This window comes from Fundulus heteroclitus, chromosome 10, assembly GCF_011125445.2.
Source record: "Fundulus heteroclitus isolate FHET01 chromosome 10, MU-UCD_Fhet_4.1, whole genome shotgun sequence".
Lineage (NCBI taxonomy): Eukaryota > Metazoa > Chordata > Actinopteri > Cyprinodontiformes > Fundulidae > Fundulus > Fundulus heteroclitus.
Window position 1 is genome coordinate 28,248,453 of NC_046370.1, and position 26,809 is coordinate 28,275,261.

At 43.6% G+C, this 26,809-nt stretch overlaps 1 protein-coding gene across 2 annotated transcripts in view; it reads right to left on the reverse strand.

The window, feature by feature from the left end:
- The window catches only part of raraa (retinoic acid receptor, alpha a), a 198,804-nt gene that overhangs the window by 100,414 nt on the left and 71,581 nt on the right, over positions 1–26,809 (reverse strand). For both annotated transcript variants that reach the window (XM_036142442.1, XM_012876136.3), the window contains one exon: positions 11,766–12,560. In XM_036142442.1, the coding sequence (XP_035998335.1) occupies positions 11,766–11,919 (154 nt within the window). In that variant the 5' untranslated portion in view covers positions 11,920–12,560. The remainder of the gene's footprint in view (positions 1–11,765; positions 12,561–26,809) is intronic.

Genomic DNA, 26,809 nt, shown 5'->3' on the forward strand with positions numbered 1-26,809 from the left:
TGGATGGTACCCAATGCTCGTAGTTAATGTGTGTTAAAGGGATTAACTGAAAGACATCTATTGATAAGACCGCCATGCTCCTGATGCACATTTTATTTCATCAAAACTTTTGTTGATATTTTGGCTTTAGTCCATGTATAAAATTAAAAATAATAATTACCAAAAAAAAAAAAAAATCATAGAAAAACGTATTATATTTGTGTCAATAAATGTGCAATTTGATTTTTGCAGCTGTAGTAAATAATGCTGTGAAACAGTGGTTTCTACTGTCTCACAATAGAAGAACCTCATACTAGTTAACGCCTATGAGCAACATAGTAATCTGATTGGTTTGTCAGATGTTACTGGCCTTTCACTTCACAGATAAAAGCACTCAGGAAACAAACTGCAGCACAATAATAGCGTTAGAATGTAGAACATCTAACAATACTAATTCATGTTAGACCTCTGGACATGTACCTTAATAACACGATAACCAGAATAAAAGATAAAGATGGATTTTTGCAGAAGAACAAAAGTGGGTAAAAAAAAAAACAACAAACAGTGGAATGACAGGGATAATAACAGCGTCGTGTCCACTAACCTCTGGAATGCTAATGATTAATTAAACATGCACAACTCATTTTGCATGAGGCAACCTATGATACACCTAGCCCTATAATGTGCTAATGTTATCACAAGGGCATTATCTTACCACCCTGACGAGGTTACGTGCTAATGCTAGTAGACAGGCTGGAGGTTAAGTATGGCCCCAGGCCCCTTAGAAAGGTGCCAGGAGAGACCTGGTGGCCCCATAAGCTCTGGCCCAACATAGCCGCTCTCAGCTCCTTTCCACAACACAGCAACCCATTGTGTCGGGCTGAAAAAGCGCATTAGCCTCCAAGAAAAGAGCCTTCCCTCTCAAACCCCCCCTTGGACAACGAGCAAAGCTCCATTTGATAATTTAATCACCGTTGGAACTGTGCGGGGTAGAACCTCACAACCTTCCTCAACCCTTCCACGCCACCTCTTCCTTCCCTTCTTCCTTCGTTGTCTCCTCCCCATTAGGTAACTGCTCTATATTTTACGGATGCCATCATTCCCGCTCGCTTATCAAAGGACAGTCGGAGGAATGATGCCTTGGAGAGAAGCCCTGACATTTGAATGTAGGCAGCAGAGTGATTTACGGCATTATGAAATGGATATTGCAAAACGGGCTATGAGAAGATAGAGATGTATGTGTGTGAGAGCCGGTGATTGAAAAAAAAAAAAAAAAAAAGAAAGAGGGTCAGTCCTAGAGGAGGGAAATAAAAGGAGACTCCCGGAGAAGGCAAAAAAAAAAAAAAAGAGTTATCGCTTTACCCTTGTCTTGACTTCCTTCAGGGGCCTTTGAGGAGCACAGAAATAAAGCGACTTGTTCTGGCACATCAGAGAAAGATTTAGATTATGCCAGTGTTTACCCAACTGAGTGCTGCTTGGCTGCTGGCGACAGCCTGCTGGTTTTTAAGTCTTTATGGCCCAACCGCCGCTTAGAGCGCTGGCTGCTGAAAATATAACACTGCTGCTGCAGAGAAGGGCATCCTGTCTGCTGTGTGTGTGTGTGTGTGTATGTATGTCCGTGTCGATTGGTGAATGTTTATGAGAGATAGCATGTGTCCTTGTATTCCTGATAGAGTAGGTGATTCCCTCTCTCTCTCTCTCTCTTTCTCTCTCTCTGAGAGAGCAGAGCTGTAGAAATGGAGCCATCCATCGGATTATGGAGAGACAGCTCTTTGAAAAGGAGGGCCTCTATTTGCATAAGCGGTCATGGAAGGGAAAACCTGTAGAAAGAAAGAATGTGAGAGTGAGAAGTAGAAAAAAAAAGAAAAGAAGGAAGAAGAAGAAGAGATAAAGAAGGAAGAAAAAGGATGAGCGCACCAGATTTGCCAAGCTACTCGGGATAAATCCTGTGGCTGGGATTGAGCGCTGTGGCCAGGGATTTTGGCCAAGGGTCTCCTCAGAGCAAATGGAAAATAATAGGCTGCAAATAAATTGCTGCCATGGTAATAATAGCCCTGTCAAGTATCATAGAGGAAAAAGAGAGGGTCTGTGGAGAGTGGGAATAACACAGAGTCAGGAATGAGGAGACTGGGGGTCTGCAGGTATGATGAAAGAAGGATGAATGCAGAATGGTGTGATAGAAGGAGGAAAACTGAAAGCCAAGATGGGAATAGGAGCTAGAAAGGAGGAGGACAGAGTGCCAGGGGAGCTCACTGGTATTCTGGCACATGAGGATGGTTGATGGCATCGCTGCTGCCACAACTCGTGTCTGTGTGTGTGTGTCCGCTCCCACACTTGTCACATCTGTACCGATGCTTTCAGTGCTCCCGCTCACACTTTTCCCACAGCATTGTATGACTTGGATAAAACTCCTCTCATTACCACCTTACTCTCAACTGCTATCAGGGTGAGTGGGAGCCATAAGGACGTTGAGCTTCAATAAAATAACCAAAGAAGTAAAGACATGTACATACATGGCAGAAATCAATATTCCACTTTTTGATAACCTGTTTATCAAATATTTGATCTACTGATGCAGAATACAGGAAATACCAATTTACCCTGACAAACTATGACATAAAAAGATATAAGAACAGCCTTCAAAATATTTTCCCTGCCAGGAGCAGTCATTAAAGGTATTTCATGATGTGAAAGAGAAGTTCTTGTAACACTGATGCTGATATTTCAAAATGACACAGTTAACATTTGAAGCCATCTTTAGTAACTTAGAGATCAGTGGAAGTGGCATTACTAGAGTACTAATACAGAGCACTTTACAGCACCATGTTCAGCCTTCCCGTTATCTCCTCAAAGTTTTGCTCTCTCTTGCTCTCAAGCAGCCTGAATGAAACGCTGGCATGTCTCGGCGAGTCGTAGAAAATATTTCCCTTTTAAAAAGCTTCTTACATCTTTTGTGTTTCCTCTGTCCTGATTTATAAACAGCTGAAACAGATTTCTTCCAGTCTTAATGACACTGAAGAGTTTGACTGGTGTGACCTGATATTGCTCAGATATTATGTGTTTGAGGATTGGAGACTGATTTTTGAGTTTCTGCACGTCGGGCCGCCGGCCAGAGCCAAGCAGGCAGGAAACATTCAGATTCTGGTCAACAGGAGGTTTCTCTGCGTATCTCCTGTAATGGGTTAGAGCTGAATGGACCTTAAAGCCTCAATAAAAACCCTGAAGGCCACTTACTGGCAGTAGCAAAACACAAAATAGGTGCATAAGGAAAGACACATGCACACAGTTTATGCCCTTAATGGTGGAATATCTGTTTACTGAAGCCTCTTCCAGGCCATTAACTGAGACTAAGTGAGTGGGGATGCTGACCTGTATGTCATTCTCCAGTCACTTTTGAACACAGTGGAAACATTCAGACCCACGTGATACTGATATCTACACAACAGTCATCAGCGAGCTCATACAGGCTGCTCAATGAGCTGGAAGAAAACGGCAATATTTCTCAGCTCACGTACGAACAGCGACGGCCAAAAGAGATTGGAACAAATCGCCCGCCGTATCCTCCAAAACATCTCAGGTGTTCAGGAGCAAACAGGTCTTAACGACCTTGTTTTTTTGCAGTACATGGCATAAGCAAACAAAATTTGGCACGCGGCTGACGCAGGAACGGCACACAGGAAGACTTGGTGTTACATCTACTATGGGGAGGTACTGACTAACGTGACGGAGCTGTAGCAATTAGTACGCAAAGACAGGATAAACGGGAGAGCTGAAAAACAACCTAAAAGAAGAAAACAAGCAAGAGTTCCGGCAGAACTCTGGTTGGGTATTTACCCAGCACTCTTAGCAGAATTGGAAGAGTTCATTTACATTGTTAGGTTGGACCTAAGCGCCTCCGCTGCTGTCGGAGCTACTGGTGTAAACAACAAAACTAACTCCAAATTCATTATATTCACCTCTAATCACCATCTAGAAGTGCTCAACTTGCAATGACACCAACCACAGATCAAAGCTGGTTTTACAAAGAGTCGAACACCCCTGGCACTAAGCTTACCAGAGCCCCAGCCCCAACACTACTAATCCATAGTTAAACCAACCCTAGTAGTTTTCCAAATAAAAGTGGTCAAATCTCCTGCTGGAAATATGTTGGAATGTTGTTATTGGTATTATACAATTATTATATAATTATTCCACTCTGTAAGAAAAAGATAATAAAAAAAAAAGCTAGGATGTGCGTGAACTGTATTTGCATTAGGCCAACGCCAGAGGTAAAATCTATGCTTCTATGAACATCTACAAATAACAAGGTTCACATGTTAATATTTCTTCAGCCTTGCACTGAAAAGCCATTAACTAATAAGACCATTATCCTACTGGTGCAGGGCTACGCTTCAGTGCGGGAAATGTCTTCCACTCCATGTTTAATAAGTCGCAGAGTTTGGCATTCCTCTAATGACTTCCCGATGATGACAACCAGCTCCCCGGAGAGGCTGGGGTGTCAGTCTGTGTGTGTGTTTGGATTTCTGAAGCTCTTAAATCCAGCCAGGCTCCTAGTAATCTACGAGTAAAGGTGCTTTAGGTATCAGAAAACAAGTGTGCATTATACCCACACAATAGGTAGCGAAATGAAAGAGCTCTTCAGCCTATCTCATCGGGCTTTTCTCTACCAAACATGGTGTATGAGAACATGTTTTTTTCTTTTTTTGCCACCCATGCAGCGTACCGACGCGCCGCCTTGAACCCTGCTGACCACCGAGGCAGAGAGGAGCCACCTGTCCGTCTGTAAAAGCAGCACACCCACACGCTCCCTCTGCCACAACGCGACCGAATCCGTATTTACCCACGGTCAGTCCGTTTCACCGCAGGCTGCTTAATGGGACAGATCGCACGCGGACACAAACACAGGCTTTGTTGGAGTCTGAAAACGGCTCATTTCCCCCTACTGGCCCCGGTACTACATTCATAAAATGCCATTTTAGCCCTTTAATAAGTCAACAGAGATGGCGCTCATGTGGCAGCTGGCTGAGGAAATGCGCCCGTAGCAAACAATTCCTGTGCTTGGTAAAACAAGCGGCCTCTGTGGGTAAAAGCCAATTAGGCCATTAGGCCACAGCGGCAGCAGGTAGCAGGCAGACTCCATTTGTTACCGTCCCTAATAACACTCTCCTGGTAAATTAGCAAAGTGTTACACCAGCTTGATGGACAGCAGAAGGCTTTGTTATAATAAGATTTCTGGACAGTTCAATATCTTCACATGAGTAGCGTTTAACGGATCTCAGGGAAAGCATTAATGTGTTTTCGGCGTGCAAGTAATGAGCACTTGAGGATATTTGGTAATAGAAAGCACTGCGGCGTGCATGTTTACAGGTCGGTGAGTGTCATCAATCCAGCGATGATATTCAGCTAACTAATACAGCTGCCGGCCATGAATGTAATATCAATATCTTTAGCTGGTCTGCTCCAGCAAGTACCCTAAGCCATTGATTCTTAGATAATGTGATGTGGGGACGTAACCCAGGAGGCCGGGGCTCAAGACGCACAGAAAACGGGGCGTTTTAGGGCTAGATTAACCCTTCTGCTTGGCCTGGTCTAAATAATTAGTCTACTGTGGTTTGTTGAGAGAGGCTGCGATAGAGGAGGTCAACAGCCTAGAGAGAGAGGTGAAGAGGGAGCGTGAGGAGAGACAGGGAGGTCAACAAATTGAGGTTTTAATTGTAACTTCTTTGAGAGTTTAAACAACATGCCTAGAGTGCCCTTATAAACGTGTCCTCAGTGGTTTGGAAATGTTTGAGACCCTTTTAAACTTTCATCTTATTTTAGGGCCAGAAACAAACAAACATACATATGAATCAAAAAACTAATTGTTTTAAGTAGAAAAGTAATTTTCCAACAGACCTTCCTAATAGAGCCGTAGCTTCCTTTGCATGAATTAAGATAAGGCTAAAGTGATAGTTTTTGGGGAAGCTGTAGGAGGGTCTGGTTCATTCTCTTAGTTTTAATTAAGGCTGGGCGATATTACTTAAAAATAAAATCTCAGATTTCATTATAGCAAATGCGGTTAATCGATTTTTTTCCCTCCTTTTTGTTTCACAAAAAGAAATTAGAGAAAATATCTTTTAAAAACTTGCTTTTATGTCAAGCATTTCATCTGGGAGTTGACCTGAATTCAAAGTGCAACTAAATACAAGCTGTGAATCATGCTTGTAAAGCAAGATGGCGGCCCTGCCATCATAAACGATAGAAAATAACTAAATGTTTGCTGTCAGTGGATTTACACAATGAGCTAAGAACAGGCTTCACTTCACTTGTGTAATTTCAAACTAACTTTTAAAAATGAGTAAATGGCAAAATTAAAGTGCCTCGTATTATGGTAAACATTTCCTCTTTACAATATTTTGGTAACATATTTTCCTAAACATATATTCAGCATCGTATGCTATTCTCTTCATGGAAGCCCAATGAGTACATTGGAAAAATAAAATCCACATTTTCCAAGAATTAAATGTTAAAAAATTTTCCAGTAAAAAAAAGAAAAAAAAAAGAATAGATGCTCAAACATTATTAAAATGTAACCCACTCAGACAGAACCTTATCATTCGCGATTTGAATAGAAGGATTTGGCATGTGGAGGAAACACACACAAGGGTTTGGAAAGGTATGTATGTGGTTGAATAACCAGCTTTACAGGGACTCAACTGCAAAAAGATTTATGAGAGCGAACAATCACAAGAAAAAACAAAACAAAAAAGCAGCAAGCTTCAGTGTGAGCACACAGTTGTGGCTATAAAGGCATCCCGTTAAACACTTTAATCCTACACTGGACCCTGCTTTACCGCTGGGCCTCCAAACAGACATTTGCTAAATCCCTCCTCATTCAAGTTTCAAACTGGTTCTCCCCATCCCTCTGCAGTCTAAATCGGGTCGGCTCTTTCTGCCTAAACAGGAGGACAGCTTGTGTGTAGAAATGTGAAAGAAAGAAGCAAGAGGAAGGGAGAGAGATTCAATCTGGAACAGGAAGAGGAAAAGGAAGGGTTGAAAGCAGTTTGTTGCAGCTAACATAAGGAGACAAGGAGGAAGGAGCGCGTTTCGATTGCTCTGTGTGTGTGAGGGAGGGAGGGAGAGCAAGTGTGAATTGCGCCTGCAGTTATTCGCACGTGAGGAGGGACCGGAGTGAGAGAAAGTGAGCCAGCATGAAGGGCAAAGATTGTGTTTATGTTGTGCATGTGCGCAAATGTGAGCGTTCACTCGTGCATGTCAGGAAACCGCGGTGTCCCTGGCTCTCCAGTGTTTACAGACAGGAAATGTTTGTCCAGGCAAAAGGGAAGAAATCTTGCCTCCCCGCAAGGCAAACACCGCTGGATACGCGCAAAGACAAACACACAAATATACGCGCCGCTCGCGACAGTGTGAAAAGAGGAATCCGACGGGAGTTCCAGTCTTTGTGACTGAGACGGGGTATTTGGTGTTTGGGGAAGTGGGAGTGACAGGGCTGGGCACCAACTGTTCTTCACTTCCCTCTATTCTGGCTGCACATGCAAGCTCCAACACATCCAAAACAAGAGAATAAAAAAAATCTATGCAGTGACCTCCTGTGAACCTGTAAGAGCTAGGACAGGTCTGTCAGCTCCAATTCACACAGTCCAACCATGTCTGCCTCTTTAACTCCTTTATCACTGCTTCCGTGGTTCTCAGTCAGCGCTACAACAACCACTGCTGGTACCCAGGCTGCATTTAGTGGTATGAGAAAAAAAACAGTTTACTAATTAACTGATATTACCAACAGCCAAAGGTTAAAGGATTGACCGTGTTGATCTTTGTTTCATTAGAAACCTCCGTTAAACAGACATGTAGCGAAGAAGTCTTCGTACGAACCGAAGGAGCTTTTTTGTACACAAGCTGACAAAATGGGGGGAATTGAGGTTGGAGCCAGTGCTTCACTAATCGTCTTCCTGAGAGAAACACGCACTGAACATAAAAACATAAAACATTATAACCATGACACATCTCTGGTCAAGAAACTACCAATCGTAAAGTAAGGAATTTTATATCTGTGATAGACTGGTGACCTGTCCAGGGTGTACCCCGCCTATCGCCCATTGACAGTGCAGATAGGCACCAGCACCCCTCATGACCCCACAAGGGATAGACCTGTTAGAGTGGATGGGTGGAATTTTATATATATATATATATAACACCACAATAGTATTCATTTCCCCTCTGTCTTTACCCCCACTTTGACTTTTCAGACATTGACATTCCGAGAAGTTGTTCCCCACAGGAAGAGCCTTGGTGGTGGAAGGCCCCTAGTTTCAGCTTCCAGGACATACTAATGTGGAATTACACTAAATTACGGCATTAAGCAAGTTATTTGCTGCAGCGCAGATATGAACTGCTAATAAACCTTTGATATAAACAGCTTTCGAAAATCCACAACTCTGTCTTCAGTAAATGGGAGTGTGTATCTGGGGAAGGCAGCAAACTCAATGTAACCACGTTCCAAACTCTAAAACAAGTGGCGCTTGTTCATTAATATGCTCCACGATCCAGCTATCTACTATTAGCAACCTACGCTACAGTCAGTGATAGCCTGCTTTTCTCTACTTTCAAACACTGTAGCAGCATGTTCTCTAACAGAGGTTGCATGGGGTTGTGTGTGTAAAAGAGATACAGATGGTTGGAACTGAAAATAAGCAGGTTTTTATGGTGGCAGTCACTAAGGTTCACATGCTTGGCAGCCATATTTGATTTTGAGAAACCACCAAGTTTCCAACTTCGAATTCTAACTTCTTTGTTAAACTACTGGTGTGTAATCGCAGCTTAGAATGAAAGTAAAAATAAAACATGAGCACACTGTATCTTTAAACCAATCTTACGTCGCCAATGTATAAGAACCCCACAAACTAAATCATTCTATTCCTATTATACTGACGTATTATCATGCAGGATGCTGGTCTTTTGCATTTTTTTTCAGCAGCAGTTAAGACTCCACAGTGGTGTAATCGTTGCTCAGCCCTCCGTGCATCATCAGGAGTTAATATCACATACTCCTTCTGCTCAGATAAAAAAACATCCAAACTTATAAAAGCGTTCAATTAAATGTCAGCGTGTTGAGTGTGTTACGAAACACTCATTATAGGGGCAACCAAAGTGTGATTTTCTGCGTTCATGCAAACCCAGAAAGGTTTGCTTTCTCTTCTGAAAGAGCAGTCTTCGCCAGGTTGGATGTTTTTTGCAAGTCAATTCTAAAGCTTTTCACAGCCGACATGAAAGGAGCTGTTGCGTGACCATCAGCCACAATGAGAGTATTGGTGAAACTTATTTTAGGACCACTTGCCAAACTTGTGTTCCCAAAAACAAACAATGCGCTTCTCTGACTGTCCCGCCTCATTTCCTTGTGATCTCGGCTGAAATTTCCATGTGTGTCCAGGCGCTGATGCGAGTGTGGGTTTGTAAATTAAGGACGGCGCTGGAGGCGATGCGCTCCTGCGTGTGTGCGTGCTTCTCTCTGTTTACCCACACACACACACACACACACACACACACATCTTTCAGAACAGGAACGATCTGAACAGGATGAGATGAGAGTGGTCCTTCACCAGCAGGCTAAAAGCACACCCAGCCTCACTGAACAACCCGTTCCTCCTGGACTCCCTCACATTCATTCATGTCTTTTTAAGTCTTTTATATCAGAATTCTATGAGACCAACGCAAAGCTCCGCTTGATTGTTAACTGGAAGGCCTTTTGAAATTTTGCATGCAACTACAATTAGAATTCACCTAATTTGTAAAGCCAGTCCATTGTATGTAATTTAATCCTAGTATGGATTCATCTGTTGTGTGAAGGTTTGTTACAGAGCATCAGTGAACAGACAGGATCCTGATGTGCACTGACAGACCAAGGAACACAGCTTGTCTGCAGAGATCCGTGGCTCAGCTGGGAGAGCCTGATCACAGGATTTCACAAATCTCGCATTCTATGGAAAAAAAAAAAAAAGAAGCCAGATGAAGCCCTGCTTGCATTTCGCCACAAGCCATGTAGGAAACAGAAAACGTTTGCAAGAAGGGGCTCTGCTCGGATTGCAACTAAAATCAAACTTTTTCTGCCTACACGCGAGATGATATGCGTGGTGGAAAATGCCATTTCCTTGGTGAAGCCCTGCAGTGGCGGTTTCAGGAAAACAAGAGCTCCTCAGAGCTGATGGGAAAAGATGGAGGAAGGAAACCTGTTAAGACGGCAAAAGGCTATAATCTGGGGAGGAGGCTCCCTATCCAGCAGGCCAATGATGTAAAACATTCAGCCAGAGAAGAGTTTAGATCAGAGCATGCTGAGCACCGCTTGCATTCTGTTAGTATTGTGGCCTTGCAGAAAGAAGGTCCTTCTGCACGACTTTGAAGGTAACTTATTACGCTACAGACAAAATGTCATTATAGTCTTAAAATAAATGAGTAAATGAATGTATTGGCAAGTTATCATGTTACTGGTTTTAAAACAGGTAAAATGTGTATATTATTGTCCGTAATAACATCATATCGTAGATTGCTACAGGTAAAAGGTTGGCCTGTCTAGTCCTGCTTTGTGGAAGGTTCAGTTGACACGTTAAGAAATTATGATGCGTTCCTTTTGCCTCGGAGGTCGGGACAAACGAGTCGCAGATTACGTCATCTCCGCCTTTTTGTGTTCCAGGTTCCTTCTTGTCAGACAGAAGGAAAAAAAAACATGGATGCTTGCACTGTTGTTAAAACAATAACAATGACAATAACGCTGTTCTAGGCGGTATTCTGTGCAAATAAACAGAGCTAAAACATCCCCGTCTGTTGAACAATGAAAGGCAGCGCCTGTACGACTGACTAAATGTTACAATAAATAATAGAGAGCTGCTACAAACAGACAAAGTATGAGGTTTACCTCAATGCTGCTGCAAGTAGCAGCAATCATGAATGCCGATGTTGGGTACCATCATGCTGCGAGTTTCTGACTCATAATACCGACTATAGGGGCTGTTCCAGTTCAATTTTCCGACTTGGAGGTTGAGAACCCCGACTACCGAGGACAAATGGGACGCACTATTAGAGCAACATGTCTGTTGAACAGCAGAGTGCAGGAAACTGGGCCCATGGCTCAGCTAATTGCAGCTTATGAGATGGCCAGTGTTACTCTGTAAGGAGCAGAATAGCAAGAAACAATGTCTAAACCTCCCCAAAGGTCCAACTGCGAATACCCGTAAGATTAAAGTTCACAGATAGCAATCTGACTGAGCTAGAGCTACGGTAGAAAGTAGCTCACACCTAGATGTGTAAACCTGGTAGAGGCATACCCAAAAGGGGGTTCCACAAAGCATTGGCTCAAACAGCTGAAAACAAATGCACACCACACGTTTTAGATATTTGTCTCCGGAAAGAAACTGAGAAACAGTTTTATCTGTTTCCTTCGGATTTCCATTATCAAACCTCTGAGTTGGTGTTTCACCTGAAATCCCAGTAAAATACATCAAACTCTCATCATGTAATGAGAGATGATGAGAAAAGGAGTACAAACACTTCTGCATGGCACTCTGCAGACCCACAGAAAACCAGGAGGCAGTCACACCTTTAACCAGGATACACACACACACACACACACACACACACACACACACACACACACACACACGCTTTGAAGAAGAAAGTAAATCTTCAACCACTGCCATGTCATTCAAGAAGCAACTTGCTCTGCAGACTGTAAAGCGCAGCTGAAACCCAAACCCAGCGGTGGGCAGATAGAAACAAAGGGGAGAAAGTTGACTTACTAGCTGGGGAGGGGGTGCTGTATCCACTGAGGGGAAGCCCAGACAGGGCTGGAGGCGACATGCTCCCCAACATGTGGGGGAAGAAGTAGGAGTAGGCGGGCATGGGGAAGCCGTTCAGGTGTCCGCCCGGCACCGGGTTGCCCTTCCCGGCCATGATGGCTCGCTCCCGAAAAAAAAGGCGGTGAAGCAAACCCTTCTGACGAGATGTGGCTGGGCCAAAGAGGAGGCAGTGCGGGTTCCTGGGAGGATTTAATCCCCCATAGAGAGGCCCAGTCAGTAGATATTCCAAAAGACTGCCAGGTCGAGTTTGTAAAATAATCCTCCTGAGGTTAAAAAAGTTCAGACAACACCTCCTGTAGATGTCAGCAGGACAAAAATCCTGTTTGTTTAGTCGCTACGCGTATGTGTGTCTTCAGGGCTGACTTAGCGCGCACAAAAAGATAAAAAGACACACGGAGCAGAAATCTAAAAAGGCCCTTTATGCCTCCTTTATCACGTATTGTTCAACAAGCCAAAAGGCCTTATTTGCAGGAGGCGTTGGAGGGGCAGGGAAGCAGCGCAGCCATTCTTTATCTTCAAGACGAAGGCAGAGAGAGGAGGCAAGTTGAGTCACGAAGACGAGACTTTGATGGCGGCACAGAGGAGTAGCGATAGTGGCGATAAGGGGCTTCTAGTGGTCGGGACGCTTTCACAAGCATGCACATTCACTTCTCCACTGTAGAGCGTGCCAAGGGAATGTGCAGATCACATGATGCCATGAAAGAGTTGCTCTCCTTAGTCTGGTCTCCTCTGCGCCTGCAAAGAAAGAAAAAAGAAAAAAAACAGAGGAGAGATCATTTAGTGCTTCAGTGACAAGGTAAAGAGATCACATCCCTTTGTAGTAAAGTGCTTGAGCAAAAAGCGTTCCTTTCTTCTGACGCTAATTAATGGTAATGTCTGAGCTGAAATGTTACAAAAACACCCCATCCTCCTTAATTATCTAATGGAGTGTTAAAGTTGGAGGTGTGCGACGTCTCCTGGCAGCTCGGCGCGCTCATTAACGGTGACAGGCCACGAACGCTGCAGACGGCGAGCCAAAACACCGACCAAGACAGCAACACAGAGGCCAGCTGTGCTAATTACGCCGGCCGCAGAAGGTGAGACCCAAGGCGCCGTCGTGGGGAACCGCTGGAGATTCCCGCTGCGGCGTTTGGCTTGGGAATCAGGAGCGGGGCCGTGAACAAAACGGATGTGTGATGGCAGCAGGACGCCAGGGACCCTGACAGCTACACAACCGACGGCTGCAATTACCGTAAAACAGTACGTTAGCAATGCAATATTTCCCAGAGTGCGAGACAAGCTTTTTCCTCCAAACAGCTTGTTGAAACAAAGCTAGTTTTTTTTTTTCTTCTCACAGTAATGGCCTTTTATTAGAAACAGAAGCAACCCACAGCTGGGAAAGTTAGGAGGCGGCAGTGAGAAAGCTGGAGGAATGTGTGCTGGTAGGGGCCGGGCTGCTCAGGAATGTGGCACTCTGGCAGGAACGACGTCGGGACATCACAGGTGAGCCCCTGCAGAGCAGGAGGGGTCAGGTCCGGCGTGTTCGCGTGCCTGTTCTTACCTGCGCGGCGCATATAAAACAGCGGGCTGTGACAGGTGAGCGGGAAGCGGCGGAGGGGGAAAACGCAACCAAAGCGCACCCAACTGAAACACGTTGAGCTTTTGTCCACCATACAAGGAAATCACATCTTATTAAACTGCCCGCGTACTGTGAACGAGGACACGGTCCAGTTCAGAGAAGTCCCACTGAGCTCATGTTATAGGCTTTGCATTGCATTTGCTTCGTTATTAATTCGCTCATTTCAAAAAGGTCCATCAGGCCACTCTCCCTCATCCACCTGCTGCGTGCTTTGTTTAGGAAATGGCTGCTGGAAAGAGGAACTGCATTAGTGTCGCAGCTTTTACGGCCAATTTTAAAGCCCAGGAGAGTCAGGTAACCTTTTATTTCCTGTCATCGCCCTCTTGTCTGTCCTGTCCAGCTGCCTAATTCACCACATAAATCCCCTTTAAGGCGTCATCTCTGACTCCACGACATAAAGCTACCAATACTGTAGGAAAGCGTTGCCTCGATAGAGTCCTCGTTGCAAATTAGTGCCACGACATTAAATGCATCACCACAGACAAACAGAATCACTGAAGTTACATAGATGTAAGGTTGCCTTGCAAAAGAATTCACATCCGTTATTTACCTTTTCACGATTTGTCATGTCGCAACCAAGACACTTCAACATCTTTTATAGGACTTTTATCTGACAGGGAAACTGAAAACTATGGCAGGACTGTGAAGTGGAAGGAAAATTATTTATGGTTGTCCCTGAGCTGCACGGCTCCAAACTACAGACTCAGACATATTTGAAAGAAAACAGAGAAAGCTTCACTGGTTTATAATGTTTTATTGCTATTGTATATATTCAGGGGATTTTTTTTCACAACCGAGTTCACCAGAAACAGGTTCCTTGTACAGCTGATGGGATTTTGGTCTGGACTGTGGGTCATTCTACACAAAGTGAAAGCAGGCAACAGTAACTTCCACATGTGTTCTCATGTTATCTCAGAAGGTCACAGGCTCTGCACTGAGTGGGAGAATGACCCACAGGCTGAGACTGGGACACTCCTCCCACAGTCAAGTCTGTCGAGCAGAATGGGCGACTTTAAATGATAGGTGGCATCTTACACCAATGTGCACTTAAACAAAAAGTCCCTCTGCTGTGGTGCACTCACATCTTATTCCTCTCACTCGCAGCAATCAGTCTGGGGAAAGAAATCTGGCAGCAGAAAGTGCCACTGCCTGGCTTGAGTTTGCATTTTTGGCCACACTACGTTGGTTTCAGTGCTTTAGCGCCAAGGTCACTCACTGTACGGCAAACACGTAGCAACGTTTATGCTGAAAATATCTTTTCATGCATATTTTCTTTATTTGTGACATAAAGATACCTAATTACAGAACAACAAATGCCTCAAAGATTTGCTTTCTATCACACACTCCAAATAATAATTAAGCCAATAACTCCCTTTCAAAGGTCTCATGTGTGAAGCTAAAAGAAGACACTGATGCATTTGAACGTTTGAAGAACATCTGTGGGGTGGGTTAGTTGCCGTCTAACCCTGCTGCCAAGAGTCACGATAAACGACTTTAGACTTAGACAGACTATTACCATTCAACTGCACATTCACAATGTACATTTGAGCTAAATGCTGTTACAAAGCTGAGTAAAAACCGAAGACAAAAGAGAAACATTATGAATATATGTACAAAATAATTAAACGTATAAAAGAAATAATACATAAACAGGAAACTACTATAACACAGGAACTAATTAAAATGTTGTGACATCTTTCTAAACGGCACACTAGTATGAATGCATAAGGACAAGCACACAACATGTCGGGAGAAAGCAAGGTATGACTGATGAGCTGAATAATTGGCTGTGAAAACTACACACCTGGGACTAAAACTGCGCAATATCGGTAACAAACACATCCTCCTCCCAGGTCCAAGCCACAAACCGGTCATAACAGCTGAGTCCTTCCAGTCTACCCTGCTGGGTCTGCATCCCGTGTGCAGTCAGAGCTCAGACTTCCTTACAGCGCTGCATATGATTGAAAACATGGACTAAAAACGTTACTATTGAGGATTGTGATGATGACACTGATCACACACATCTTCTTCACTTTTCTTTCTACATCATCTTGAACTCCCCAACACACTACGTTGGTCACTGGGATATAAAACAAGTTCTGCTATTAAAATTGCAAGTTGATTTATTTGCAAGTTAAAAAAACGTGAAAATTGACTTTGAATTATTCAAATTAACTGAAAATATAATTCATAAACAGAAAGTTGAAGTTTTTTTTTTAACAAACACCAACTAGAAAATCCAATATATGGCTGTCAAATAGATGAGTAAATATAAGAATCTAATGGAGACAATCTTCAGTAAATTTACCAGTATTTCACAACGTCATGATGTAGAAGAGGATAAAATTACTAATTAAAGGTGCATAGCCACGCTATTTGACTTTTTTAATTATTCATATGTCAGTAGCTCAATCTGGTTGCATACAAAGTTTTTATGAAAGATTTATGCTTTGTCTTTGCTCAGCTTCTTATTAAATAAAGCCCTTTGTGTTTATTTACGATTTTAACGGAAGTATGTTCAGCAGGGGATAAAACAAGGAAGCGGCTAACAGCTATTAGCATCTTCCAGCAGAACGATGAAGAATGGTCCAAGATCCAGTGAAATAGAAAAGCGCAACAAAAAAAAAGATTCCAAGAAGAAAAAGACTGTAATGTTGCTGGGAATACAGTATGTCCTTTGGTGATCACTGAAGCAGACGCTACACCTGCTGAGTGCGCAGATGTGACCACAGAGTTGACTGATGTAAGTAAATGTTCTGATGTGAGGCTCCTAAAGTTGCTGTAGATTGGTTTATTCAATTAATTACTGTTGGTCTTCAATCCCGCTGAGCTGCCGCTTTACTGTGAGGCATTGCAGAGGTTCAGGCTCAGTCTGGCATTATTTACAAGTGATTCATTAATTAAGAAAACCGACATTATGATAGTTCTGCGATACTGCCGCTAGATGGCGCCACATCTGCTCATCATGCCCGTTGTGGGGCTATATTTAGCCTCAGAAAGGACCATCAAAAGACTATCAGGATGGACGCTCGGTGTATATGATGAAACAATTTTTGGTCTTTTTTTAAGCATATAATGTGGCTATATACCTTTAACTGGTTTATAGCCACGTTAGGCCATGGTTAGGCCATCTGGTCTGGTAGTCAGAATGAGCTAAATTGCATAACTGACAAGCTGCTTGTAGTGTGGTTGTGAAATAAAGTCAACATAATTTCTGTGTGTGCTTTTTATCCTAACATATTAGCTGAATTTGTCTTTGTTTAAAGCGAGATGAAGGTGAAACGCTAAGATGGGCAGCAACAGAGGTGGGAGGGGAATGTCTGTATTACTGCGTGACCTATATGGCCTGAGAAACCTCTGCTTAGTCTGGCACTTGAAAAGAACCCTAAATGTTTAAATGTTAGCAGTTGTGAAACAGTAGCTTTTTAAACCTCGGTATACCTTGATGGCGCTAACGGGCCTAGGGCCACTGCCAGAAGCTTCACATGAACTGACAGCTACAGAAAAGCCTTTCTGAAAGGTTTTCATCTCATGAAATCAGGTTGACGTGTCGCAGTGGTCCACATCTGTTGGTGAGACCGTCGCTACACTGTTTGTATGCAAAAGACGCACCGCAATGGATCATTAGTGGCTTACGTTGCAAGCAGCCACACTATTCACTGATTTTACTACTTGCAAATGGAAGACTGCTATTTTGGATGTATTGGGATGCCCAGAACCAAGTTCCAACTTCTGAGGTAAATCTAACTCGGCAGAGGTCTTAGCAAGCAAAAATAAAACTATAAATATGCAACATGTTTGGGGGTAAATATAGACGGATTCTCCTCTCTAATCTCAGTAGGAGGTGCCCCCCTGCATGGTTTTGTTTACACAGACACAAATTGTTGCCCGAAATAAAGATACAAAATAGGCGTCATATGTAGAAAGATTTTTTTTCCCTACAACTCTACATGGAAAATCTTCAACTTTAATGAAGAAAAACAACAGAAAGAGCATGCTAAAAGCATCCAAGCTTTCTGCTTACTGCCATTTTATGAGCACAAGGCAAGGAAAACGAACATACAGCTAACAAATCAATCTCTATATTACAAAAGCAAACATTTACGGAGCAAAGAAGACTCAGATTAAGCAAAAATGCAGTGAAGTGGAAAAGTAAAGGGACCCTGGGGCCTGGAGTCACATCATCATTGTATTTCTTTTGAAAGATTTAAACTGAATTCTTAGCGCTTGCCAGATTCATTTCAACAACTTTCAAGCGAGGTGATGCCAGCAGGGCGTCTCCTGAGGGACTGTATGCGATCCTTTACAGTGGAAGGAAGAATAAAAATAAGCTATTTGGGTCGTCTGGACTTAACTCTCTTTGGCATGTAACGGGCAGAGGGAATGAAAGGTTAGAGGTTACGGGGCATGAGAGCCTGCGATTGGTTGTGACAGCAAACACTGAATTAATAATCAAAAAAAAGGCAGCAAATGGCAATGCCAGGTCAGAGCAGACGAGCGTACAACACAGCCGCAGGGGACAGCGAATGCAACGCATGACATACAGAGGCACTCTGCTGACACACGCGTGTGCATGTGCGTGCGCACGCGGATCGCTATGTGCACGCACAGGTCAGCGGAGGGATAAATCAGCAAAGTTTAGGGTGATCAGAGAGAGAATAGTGTGTTCACGCCAACATTTCTCCACACATAACTTTAATGCTGTATTTCCAACCATCTATTCAAGGTGACACTTCTATTGGCAGCAGCAATAACACGGGATTTTTAGATGCTGTGCCTTTTATGCCTTCACACTGAAAATAATGCCCCTGCTGTTTAAAAGTAAGCTCTTTGTATAGGAAAATATGAAAAGTTCAGCATATGTTTGTATTTATTGGCCTTCATTCCGATACCCCTTAATAAAATCAACAGAAATAAAGTGAGTAAATTAATCTCATCATAAAGAAGGCACAGAAAACTAGCACTACACATCCCTCTGCATGCACCTACTCTACAGTAAAACATGGTGGTGGCAGCATCATGCTGTTCAGTGCTTTTCTGCAGCAGGACAGGAAAGCTAGGCAGTCCATCTGATCCAGTATTGGTATCGGGTTCCAATACCAACTTATTTTACAGATCTAAAGATTTCCGATCCAACCCGGGAGATTTCAGATCAAAAAGCTACTTCTGTGCTATAAAAAGAATAGCAGAGTCTCTGCCGGCTGCTCTGTTAGCTGGCTGCTAACTGGGGAAAGGATTTCCTGAACGGAGTGGAGTTACTGCACCTCTAATGATGAAATTCGCTTCTGTTCAGGAAATCCATTTCACAGTTAGCCGTCGGCTAGCAGAAGTGCATTGAGCCTCGCAATTTAGCCTCTACAATTTCCTTTGTTGAGACAGATTTATACATTTCCCACATGTTCTGCTAATTTGACAATGCAGGTAAATGGATAGTAGCAAGTTTGACGGGGGCTAGTTGATAGCCTAGCGCCGGTCGGTCTCCACCCTGGCAACCACTGCAGCCCTCAGTGTGATGCAGAGAGTGGCTGCAATGCTGCGCGTCCTGGCTCCTCCCAGCTTGGAGCAGCTCAGTTTATCAGCTCGCCGTCACACATAAAACCATGTGCTGAAGGTAGAATTAAATAAAAGGGTAAAACCACAAGTGATTAAAATAAAGCTAGCTTAAAAATCTTGAACAGCAGGGAGGTTTACCCTTTGTGGGCATCTCTCTTGGATTTCATAAACACAGTCAATCTGAAACCTGCACAGTTCAGGATGGGATTTTCCCTCTGGAAACAATTTTAGTTTTTCTAACTTCTTTTGTGATCTTATACTTATCAGAAGTTGCCTTTTGGGATAAACATTCTTACATTCGTAAATATCATACTTGCTGGTAGAGAAGAGTTTATCACAGCCCATTAAATAATCAATAATATGATGATAATAACATTAAAGGAAACAGAGCTCTGCTATCAGAACAGTATCGGTGTCGGCAGATAAATTCAGGTATCAGGATCGGAAGTGAAAAAAATGTGGACCCAAATCTAATGGAGAAACTTCAAAAAGGTGCTTCTACAAAACATTAACACACGCTTGATTTCAAAATACAGTGAGCTTTGAGGGTAAAGTGAGAAAACAAGAACACGTATTATAAGGTGGAAGAAAACTTCTGCAAGGTGGTGTATTTACTTACACTTCTCTACTTACTGTTCCTGCTTTTTAACTTTCAGGTTTTAGAGAAACAGCCAATAAATCTACCGCATGGAATGGCTTAAAATCCAAAACGGTCTGGATGAGGAAGGCAAGAAGACGCCAGCTCGGAGTGGATACCCCCCCCCCCCCCCCAACCCCCCAAACATGGCTGTCACCCCACGGAGGCAAACCCGTACGGCCATGTAGTGGCAAAATGGAAATGGCTCGAGCGCAGTCCTCTCAAATATTTATGAGCACTTCAGAGTGGCTTGATAAATACGTCAGTAGTTAGACAAGATATTGCGGTCAAAAAACTAAAAATGTGTGCACACAAACATGCACAATCTGCACAGAATGACAAACATAGTGATATCAACAAGTGGCTGAGCATGCGGGTGGTGTGGGCGGTCACGCACGCCTTGTTTGCGTGTGCTCAGTAATGTGTGCCAATTTTATGCTCTCAATCACACATGCGTGTCATCCCTTTGCCCTCAAGGAGGGGTCTTCCAGTTTGCTGCATTTACTGTACATGACTAGCTCATGATGGGTGGCTTTTGCATAAAGTCCCGACCACGTGTTTTCAGAGGTTGGTAGACTGGAAGCTTTCTGACAGGTCTCCAGCACTGGACATTATCAGGGTCATTAATAGCCAAGGATTTACTTTCATTGCATTGTGTAAAATGTATAAACACATTCTCCCTCGTGGCTGTAATGACCTTCTGCCTGGTCAGGGCAGCAGAAAAGCAGTAACAGGCTGCTGTGTAATCGCACAAAACCCAAGCAAATCATGAAATCTCAATCTTTGGCCGTTCGAGAACACTGGCGAAACAAATACAACACGACCAAATATGGACCGTTTCCTGAAGGAAACATCGGTCTCATTTGTTTAGCGAATGAGCCGCGACTTGTTTGGCGCTCCCTCGACAGAAGTTAATTGAAAGAGCAGAGCGCCGACGTTGGAGGTGCGCGTGTCTGGCAACACGAGGCTTCATGACATAAACAAATCTGAAGCACAGTCACCGGGGCTCGTCGTGTTCCTGGGCAGCACTGAACTGAGTAAAAAAGGTTTTCACAAAACATCCTGATGTCACCATGAAGTTGACAGTTGACCTTTTTCACATAAAATGTCACCACTTCATCACATTAGCCACATGGGCATCTGTGGGAGATTTTGTCAGGATTCATAACTTCAGTCATACTTCAGCTAAGGCCAGTTTACTTTGAAGTCACAGAGGGCTCCAAACCTAGCCAGGGAATTGTCACAAGTTCACATGTGAGGGGAATCTCCTCTCGCATTCACAAGATATCACGCTCACGAGAACTGAAAGGAGGCGAGGGCAAAGATCAGTTTGTGATGAAACTGTGATTTGTATTTTACTGTTGAAAAAATGGGATTTACTATTTCAATGCCATATTGCTCTTTCCCAACAGCACAGGGATATCATTCTTAAAAGTTTAAAGGATGTCTGTGGAATCTGAGCAAAATGGTACTGGACTGTGTTGGACGCCATTGCTGGGTGAGATAAGTAATACTAGCATAGACCATGCGACGCTGCTGGAGTTTTTTCTAACTACATATGCACGGGATTGATTTTAATCAAATATTGGGCTGGATCGCAAAAATATTAGGATAACTTCTTTCAAACTATCTGACCTGATTAAACTTTCAGCTCAGAGGTTCTTCCTCCTTTCTAGTCATGAAATGGTCAGTCTCACAGCAGTCTGATGCTCTGTGACTGAGAGAGTAAAAGGTGGGAGCTGCTTTTCAGCGCCAGCCGGAGAATGTGGCTGAAAAAGGCTAAAGGGTGCTAAGTGAACGTTCAAGGTTGTAAGAATCCTCAGTGGTTTTGCGAAGGCCCCCCGCTGGGTGAATCCACTTGTCAGAGGAGCAGGCTGGGTGACATTTCTGCTCACCTCAGAAAGGTCAGCCCTTAATTATCTCAAATGCCAGCAAGCACGGCACCTGCAAAAAAAATAAAGCCAAGGATCAGCGCTGCCTGTAAGTGTGTGCGTCTGCCTCTCTAGCATAGAATGAGCCCGACTGAGTCTGCCAGTGCAGAACTGGACCATCTGCCCACCTGCATCCATCCATACATGATCCATCACACATGATCCAAAAAGTCCACATTGTTGCAAACAAAGTATAGAGACCCACTGAGAAGTCAGCTGATGCCTGGACCTGGCTAATGTTCAGCTTGATCCGGCCAAACCACCTGCTTAGAAAATAATCAAAAGTGATCTTATTCCAATCACTGAATGCACCATTCCTGGAACATAACAGGACACAGCAACAACAACAATATTTGAGGGTTAAAGTTAGGAGAATCTTGAGAATACACACAGTGGGTGCTGATTTAGCAACACTAACAGGGCTAATCACTAAAATAAGATGCTAAAGCCTGTTTAAATGGACAAATCTAATCATTTTATCTACGATTTAGTCGGATAGTAAATCCCGCTCTGTAACAACTGCTCTGTCACACACACGGTGTGTGATCTGTCCCCTCTTTATAAACAATTAATGATGAGTGCTGAAAAAATATTCCCAGTGTTGTTCTTATATCTCCTTCTACTATAGCTCTTAAACGGAGAACTCAATCAGCTGAAATCTGTATCGGCAAGTAAAAAATCTATAAAATCCACAGATCGGAAATTGGTAACCAGATTCTGATGAGCGCACCTCTATCACAAAGTCATGCTCATTGACTGTGTAGGACAACAAAACTGAGGTTGCGCAGCAAATCAGGAAGATCGTTACTCTCAGAGAGCAAAGGCTTCCCTTAGGATTCAAGCAAAAAGAATAATAACTGGTCCTTGGAAACATAAGCAGATGGATTACGGAGCGCTAGATAGCAGAGATTCTCCTAAACAAGCGACAAACAGCAGAGAGTCATTCTCAGCGCTCCTGCAATCTGTCAACACAAACCCGAGGACGTAAGTAGCAGGGGGAGCTTGTGAATTTAAGGCATTGAGCAAGCTTAATGGTGTCTGGTCAGAGCGCACATGGAGACAGAACTCCAAGCATACGTGGCCGACCATGAAACGCCGTGTTTGCTTTCGAGCTACTCACTGTAGCTATTGGGCTCGGTCAATATTTGCGGGAGGCTCTGGTGACAGAAAGCTCCCGTGAACCGCGTAAACGCACTCCTGTATGCGTGACCCTCGCGCACACAGGCACACAGAAAAAAAACAACAAATCTGCCCAGAGGATCCCACTCGTGCTCAAAGGGAACGGGGGGGAGACAAAGGGCCGTAGATCATCATGTGGACGGCGTGCAGCGAGCTCCTTGTATGTGAACACCCACCCCCTGCATTTTTCTCTGGTTCTGAGAAAACACCAAGGGCTCGTCCCTGTTGTTTACACAGCTGGCTCCATGGAAGAGATTGCTTAATATGAAATATGAAGAGAGGTGAGAGCGAGAGAGCCGGGGAGAACACAGGGGGAGCGAGCCAAGTGAGAGGGGTGTGGTGGGATGGGGTAAAACTGTCAGCAAAAGAAAAAAAGAATGGGGTAGCTTCTAGAAGGAGAGATGAGCTGGACCAGGAGGTGAAAAGCAAAGCTGTGGTGTGGTGATGCTGAATCAGAGGAGAAGTGAACCTACGGACAAGTAAAGGCGGAGCAGGAGAGTAAACACAGCACAGAGCAGACAGCCTGGAGGTTTCGGTGGTGAGGGAGTCATGCCTCCTGTGGTCTGGGGTCTGCAGTGCATGTTATTCTTTCTTTGGTAATCACACACTGCCTCCTCTCAGTCAGCTCGGCCTCACCAGCCCTCTGTCTTTATAACCCCTTTTAAGGCTCAGTCAGACACTTTTTTTTTTTTTTTTTTACAAATATGTATTAAACAAAACTACAACAAAACAACGTGCCAGGAATATGAAAATAGTATAATAGAAATCCTCCAAAGAAGACCTAATCTAAAAGCCCCCACAGGGCGCCCTCAGACCGGGGCTCTACGCTGACGTTTTGCACTAGATGCACTACATTGTTTAGTCAGGTTCACGACCACAGCCCGTACATTTTTCTGCACGGGTCCGTACCTCCATGCGTTGCTGTTTATCCATGCGGTGCTGCAGGGCGCTGGGCAGGTCACAGGGCAACACACACACACACACACACACACACAGTGGTTTAAGCCGCAGTAGTAGTAGTAGTAGTGGTAGTATCTCACTGGTGTGTGAAAAGAGCAGCTAACTGCATCCATAATGACACACCAAACATGCCATTTGTAGCTTTTTTTTTTTTACCAGCAGTGATTGACTAAGTGAGCAAAACTTCACCACTTGTGTTTAATGAATGAACAAATGTGTTACAGGTGCGCGGCATAAATAAACAATGCACCCACTATCGACACTGTTGTCTTTTTAGAACATTTCAACAAGCTTTAGAATAAGCCGTTTGTAAAGGTTTCAAGGAAGATGCATCTCAGTTCATCCGCTGTGGTGAGCCTTCTCACAAGTCCAAACAACCCAACTGCTTTTGTAAGAGCAACAACATAAAAAAAAACAAGCTTGTCTTTTAATAATTGAGCTGGCAGCAAGTTAGACAACTGTGAGGGTTGCAGCTATTGGTCCGGGCGTTACATGAGCTAGCATCAGCTGCAAGCAGAGTTATTGGAGGCGACAGGTGGAGGCCTGTGGACGTAACTCGCCGTGTTCTTCATTTCTGAATGTGGCAGAGATGGAAAAACATCCATCTCTTTTTACTGGACAGGACGGGCCACCAACAACCCAAAAAAAAAAAAAACATTTTCAATCCTCTCTTGGGCCCTGTTGTTAGGTCCCCTGACCAACTTAAGCGATTTGGTTCCTCTTCCATGGATCAGGACAGCACCTTGGCAGATAGGTGCAAGTTCCCCTGAGAGCCTATTGGCTGCATCGTTAACAGCTAATTGCTTTAGGCAAGCTGTTAAAAAGCAACCAGCTCTATAGTGAAGATTGATAAATAACAGTTTTTTTTTTTAGATGATGGAAACATGACAGCAAAAAGCAGAGATGTGTGACTTAAGTCTGCTATGGAGGTAGGTGCACTAGAAATGGCCCTGGTGGTTGTCCTGGATGACACAAAGGAGTGCAGATACCAGGCCTGGGAGATAGACCGAAAATTTACGACATCCAACCAACATCATTTTGCCCATGTCAATATTTTTGGTTTTCAGAAAACCAAAAATATTTAACCCTTTAATGAAAAATGAAAGAAAAAACTACTTTTTCTTTCATTTTTCATTAAAAGGACGTCACCATAGTCTACAAATGGTAGGCTATGGTGACGTCCCTTTAAGTGTACGCTCTGTAGTCATGTGACTTCACCCATGCACTGTGAAACAAGAAACGAAGAAGCAATGTTGGTGTTATCGTCCATTTATCGTTATCGAGGTGCACTGTTCAATATATCGTGATATTAGTTTTAGGCCACATCGGCCAGCCCTATCAGATACTGCACGGAAGAGTAAAATGGGAAGTTAACTGATAATAACTATGGTACCGGAATAACTAATAGCATCAGCTCTAATATCACAGTGATGGTGTCGAACTAAAACAAGATCCTTGGGGAATCACTCTTACACGTCTAAAATGGTCACCATAGGGTGACCTATATGGTGTCCATTTTAGGCGGAAACAATAGTTAAAGCATTAAGTCCGCAGAGAAAAGAAAAGAACTACTCTCAATTTGATTCTGTTTATATTTGAAACATTGCTAATCACACCAGACACGGACAATTCATCGGCATGAAGGTATACCAAGGATTTAAAAGGCTCCCGTTTCAGATCCGCCCACATGTTGAGTTATACTATTCCTGCTGCTTAAAGTGCTTTTTGTGAGACGGCAGTAAAAGTTGTGTGGTGAGTGAGTGGAGTTTTTATGAGATTCTCTCCACGTCGTGAGAATCTCCTACTGGCCCATGCCTAGACCAGCTAGAGCATAACGACGTTTTGTTTGAGGCTACCATTAGTTGGGATGGTCAAAGAGGCTGGACCTCCATGGGCTGGATCACAAAGGTTTTCTACACAAACAGAAGAAAGCGTAGCACTTCAATGTTTTTAAGTGAACATGTACTTTGATAATGGATGAAATTACTTTGGCTCCGTTCTGAGTAAACTGTAGAGAACATTAGCAAATGGAAGACTAAGTTTGTAATAATTGCAGCAGTAGAGTATCCTTTCCGATAATGGATGACAACAACAACGCAATAGGCTGTTTTGTATGAAAGCAGGGAGCTGAGTGTGCCCTTAATAGTGCTTACAATTCTGTGTGTGTGTGAGAGAGAGAGAGGGGTGACCTCAGTCCCCCTCAAAGCCGGTTCCAGTTAGTGGAAGAGGCCCAACAGAAATTAAGTCCATATTCCTGGGAAACTCAAACACAAAAAAAACAACGCTTACAGTCAAAACACTTAAACTGCTGCAGTTCATTCTGCATGAACATACTGTAGATGTGAGCACACACCTATACATCACTCCTCCTTCACGAAGACAGCCGCCCCAAGAGGACATTTGGTTTTCCCCCCCTTCAGCCCCCTCCCACAATCCCATGTGTGTGTGTCGGCCTCTGAGGTTCTATCACCTTTGTGTACCTTATCCAGGATATCTGGCTGACAATGTTATGCGAAACACTGCAGCACATTCCAACACAGAAGATCCAATGACACGAGCGTATGACGCACTGAAGCGCAGGGGCCCCTTCCTGTTTATACCACCGCTGGCTTGCTTAAGGATCAAACAAGAGCCGGTTTTAAGAATGGGCACGCCCTCTGGCTCCTGCAGTCAACTTCAATGCCCAGACCGGTATTCCTTTAGAGAAAACCAAGAAAACGCTATTTCCACATATGGCACTATGAGAATTGTGCACATCTATACATCAATACAATGTAAGGACAATTTTCTTTGCAACAGCTATTCTGCACTATTCATTACGGGACACAAAAGGAGTGTGTTTAAGTATTGACTTATATGTGCTGCAACCACAAATACGGCGCTTTTAATAGGCAGGCATCAAACACAGTGTGTGTACAGAGGGTGTGTGAACAAAAAGCCAGCCTGACTCACCAGTATAAATGTCACTGTATTTCCATGGGGCATGTTACAGTCTTGTTTATAGAGAGCTAAATTCAATTAGCTGAATAATTCACTATTGAGTGCAACTGTGTGTACATCAGTATATTCGCACAGGGAGGCGCTCAGCCTTTATCGTCAGCCTTGG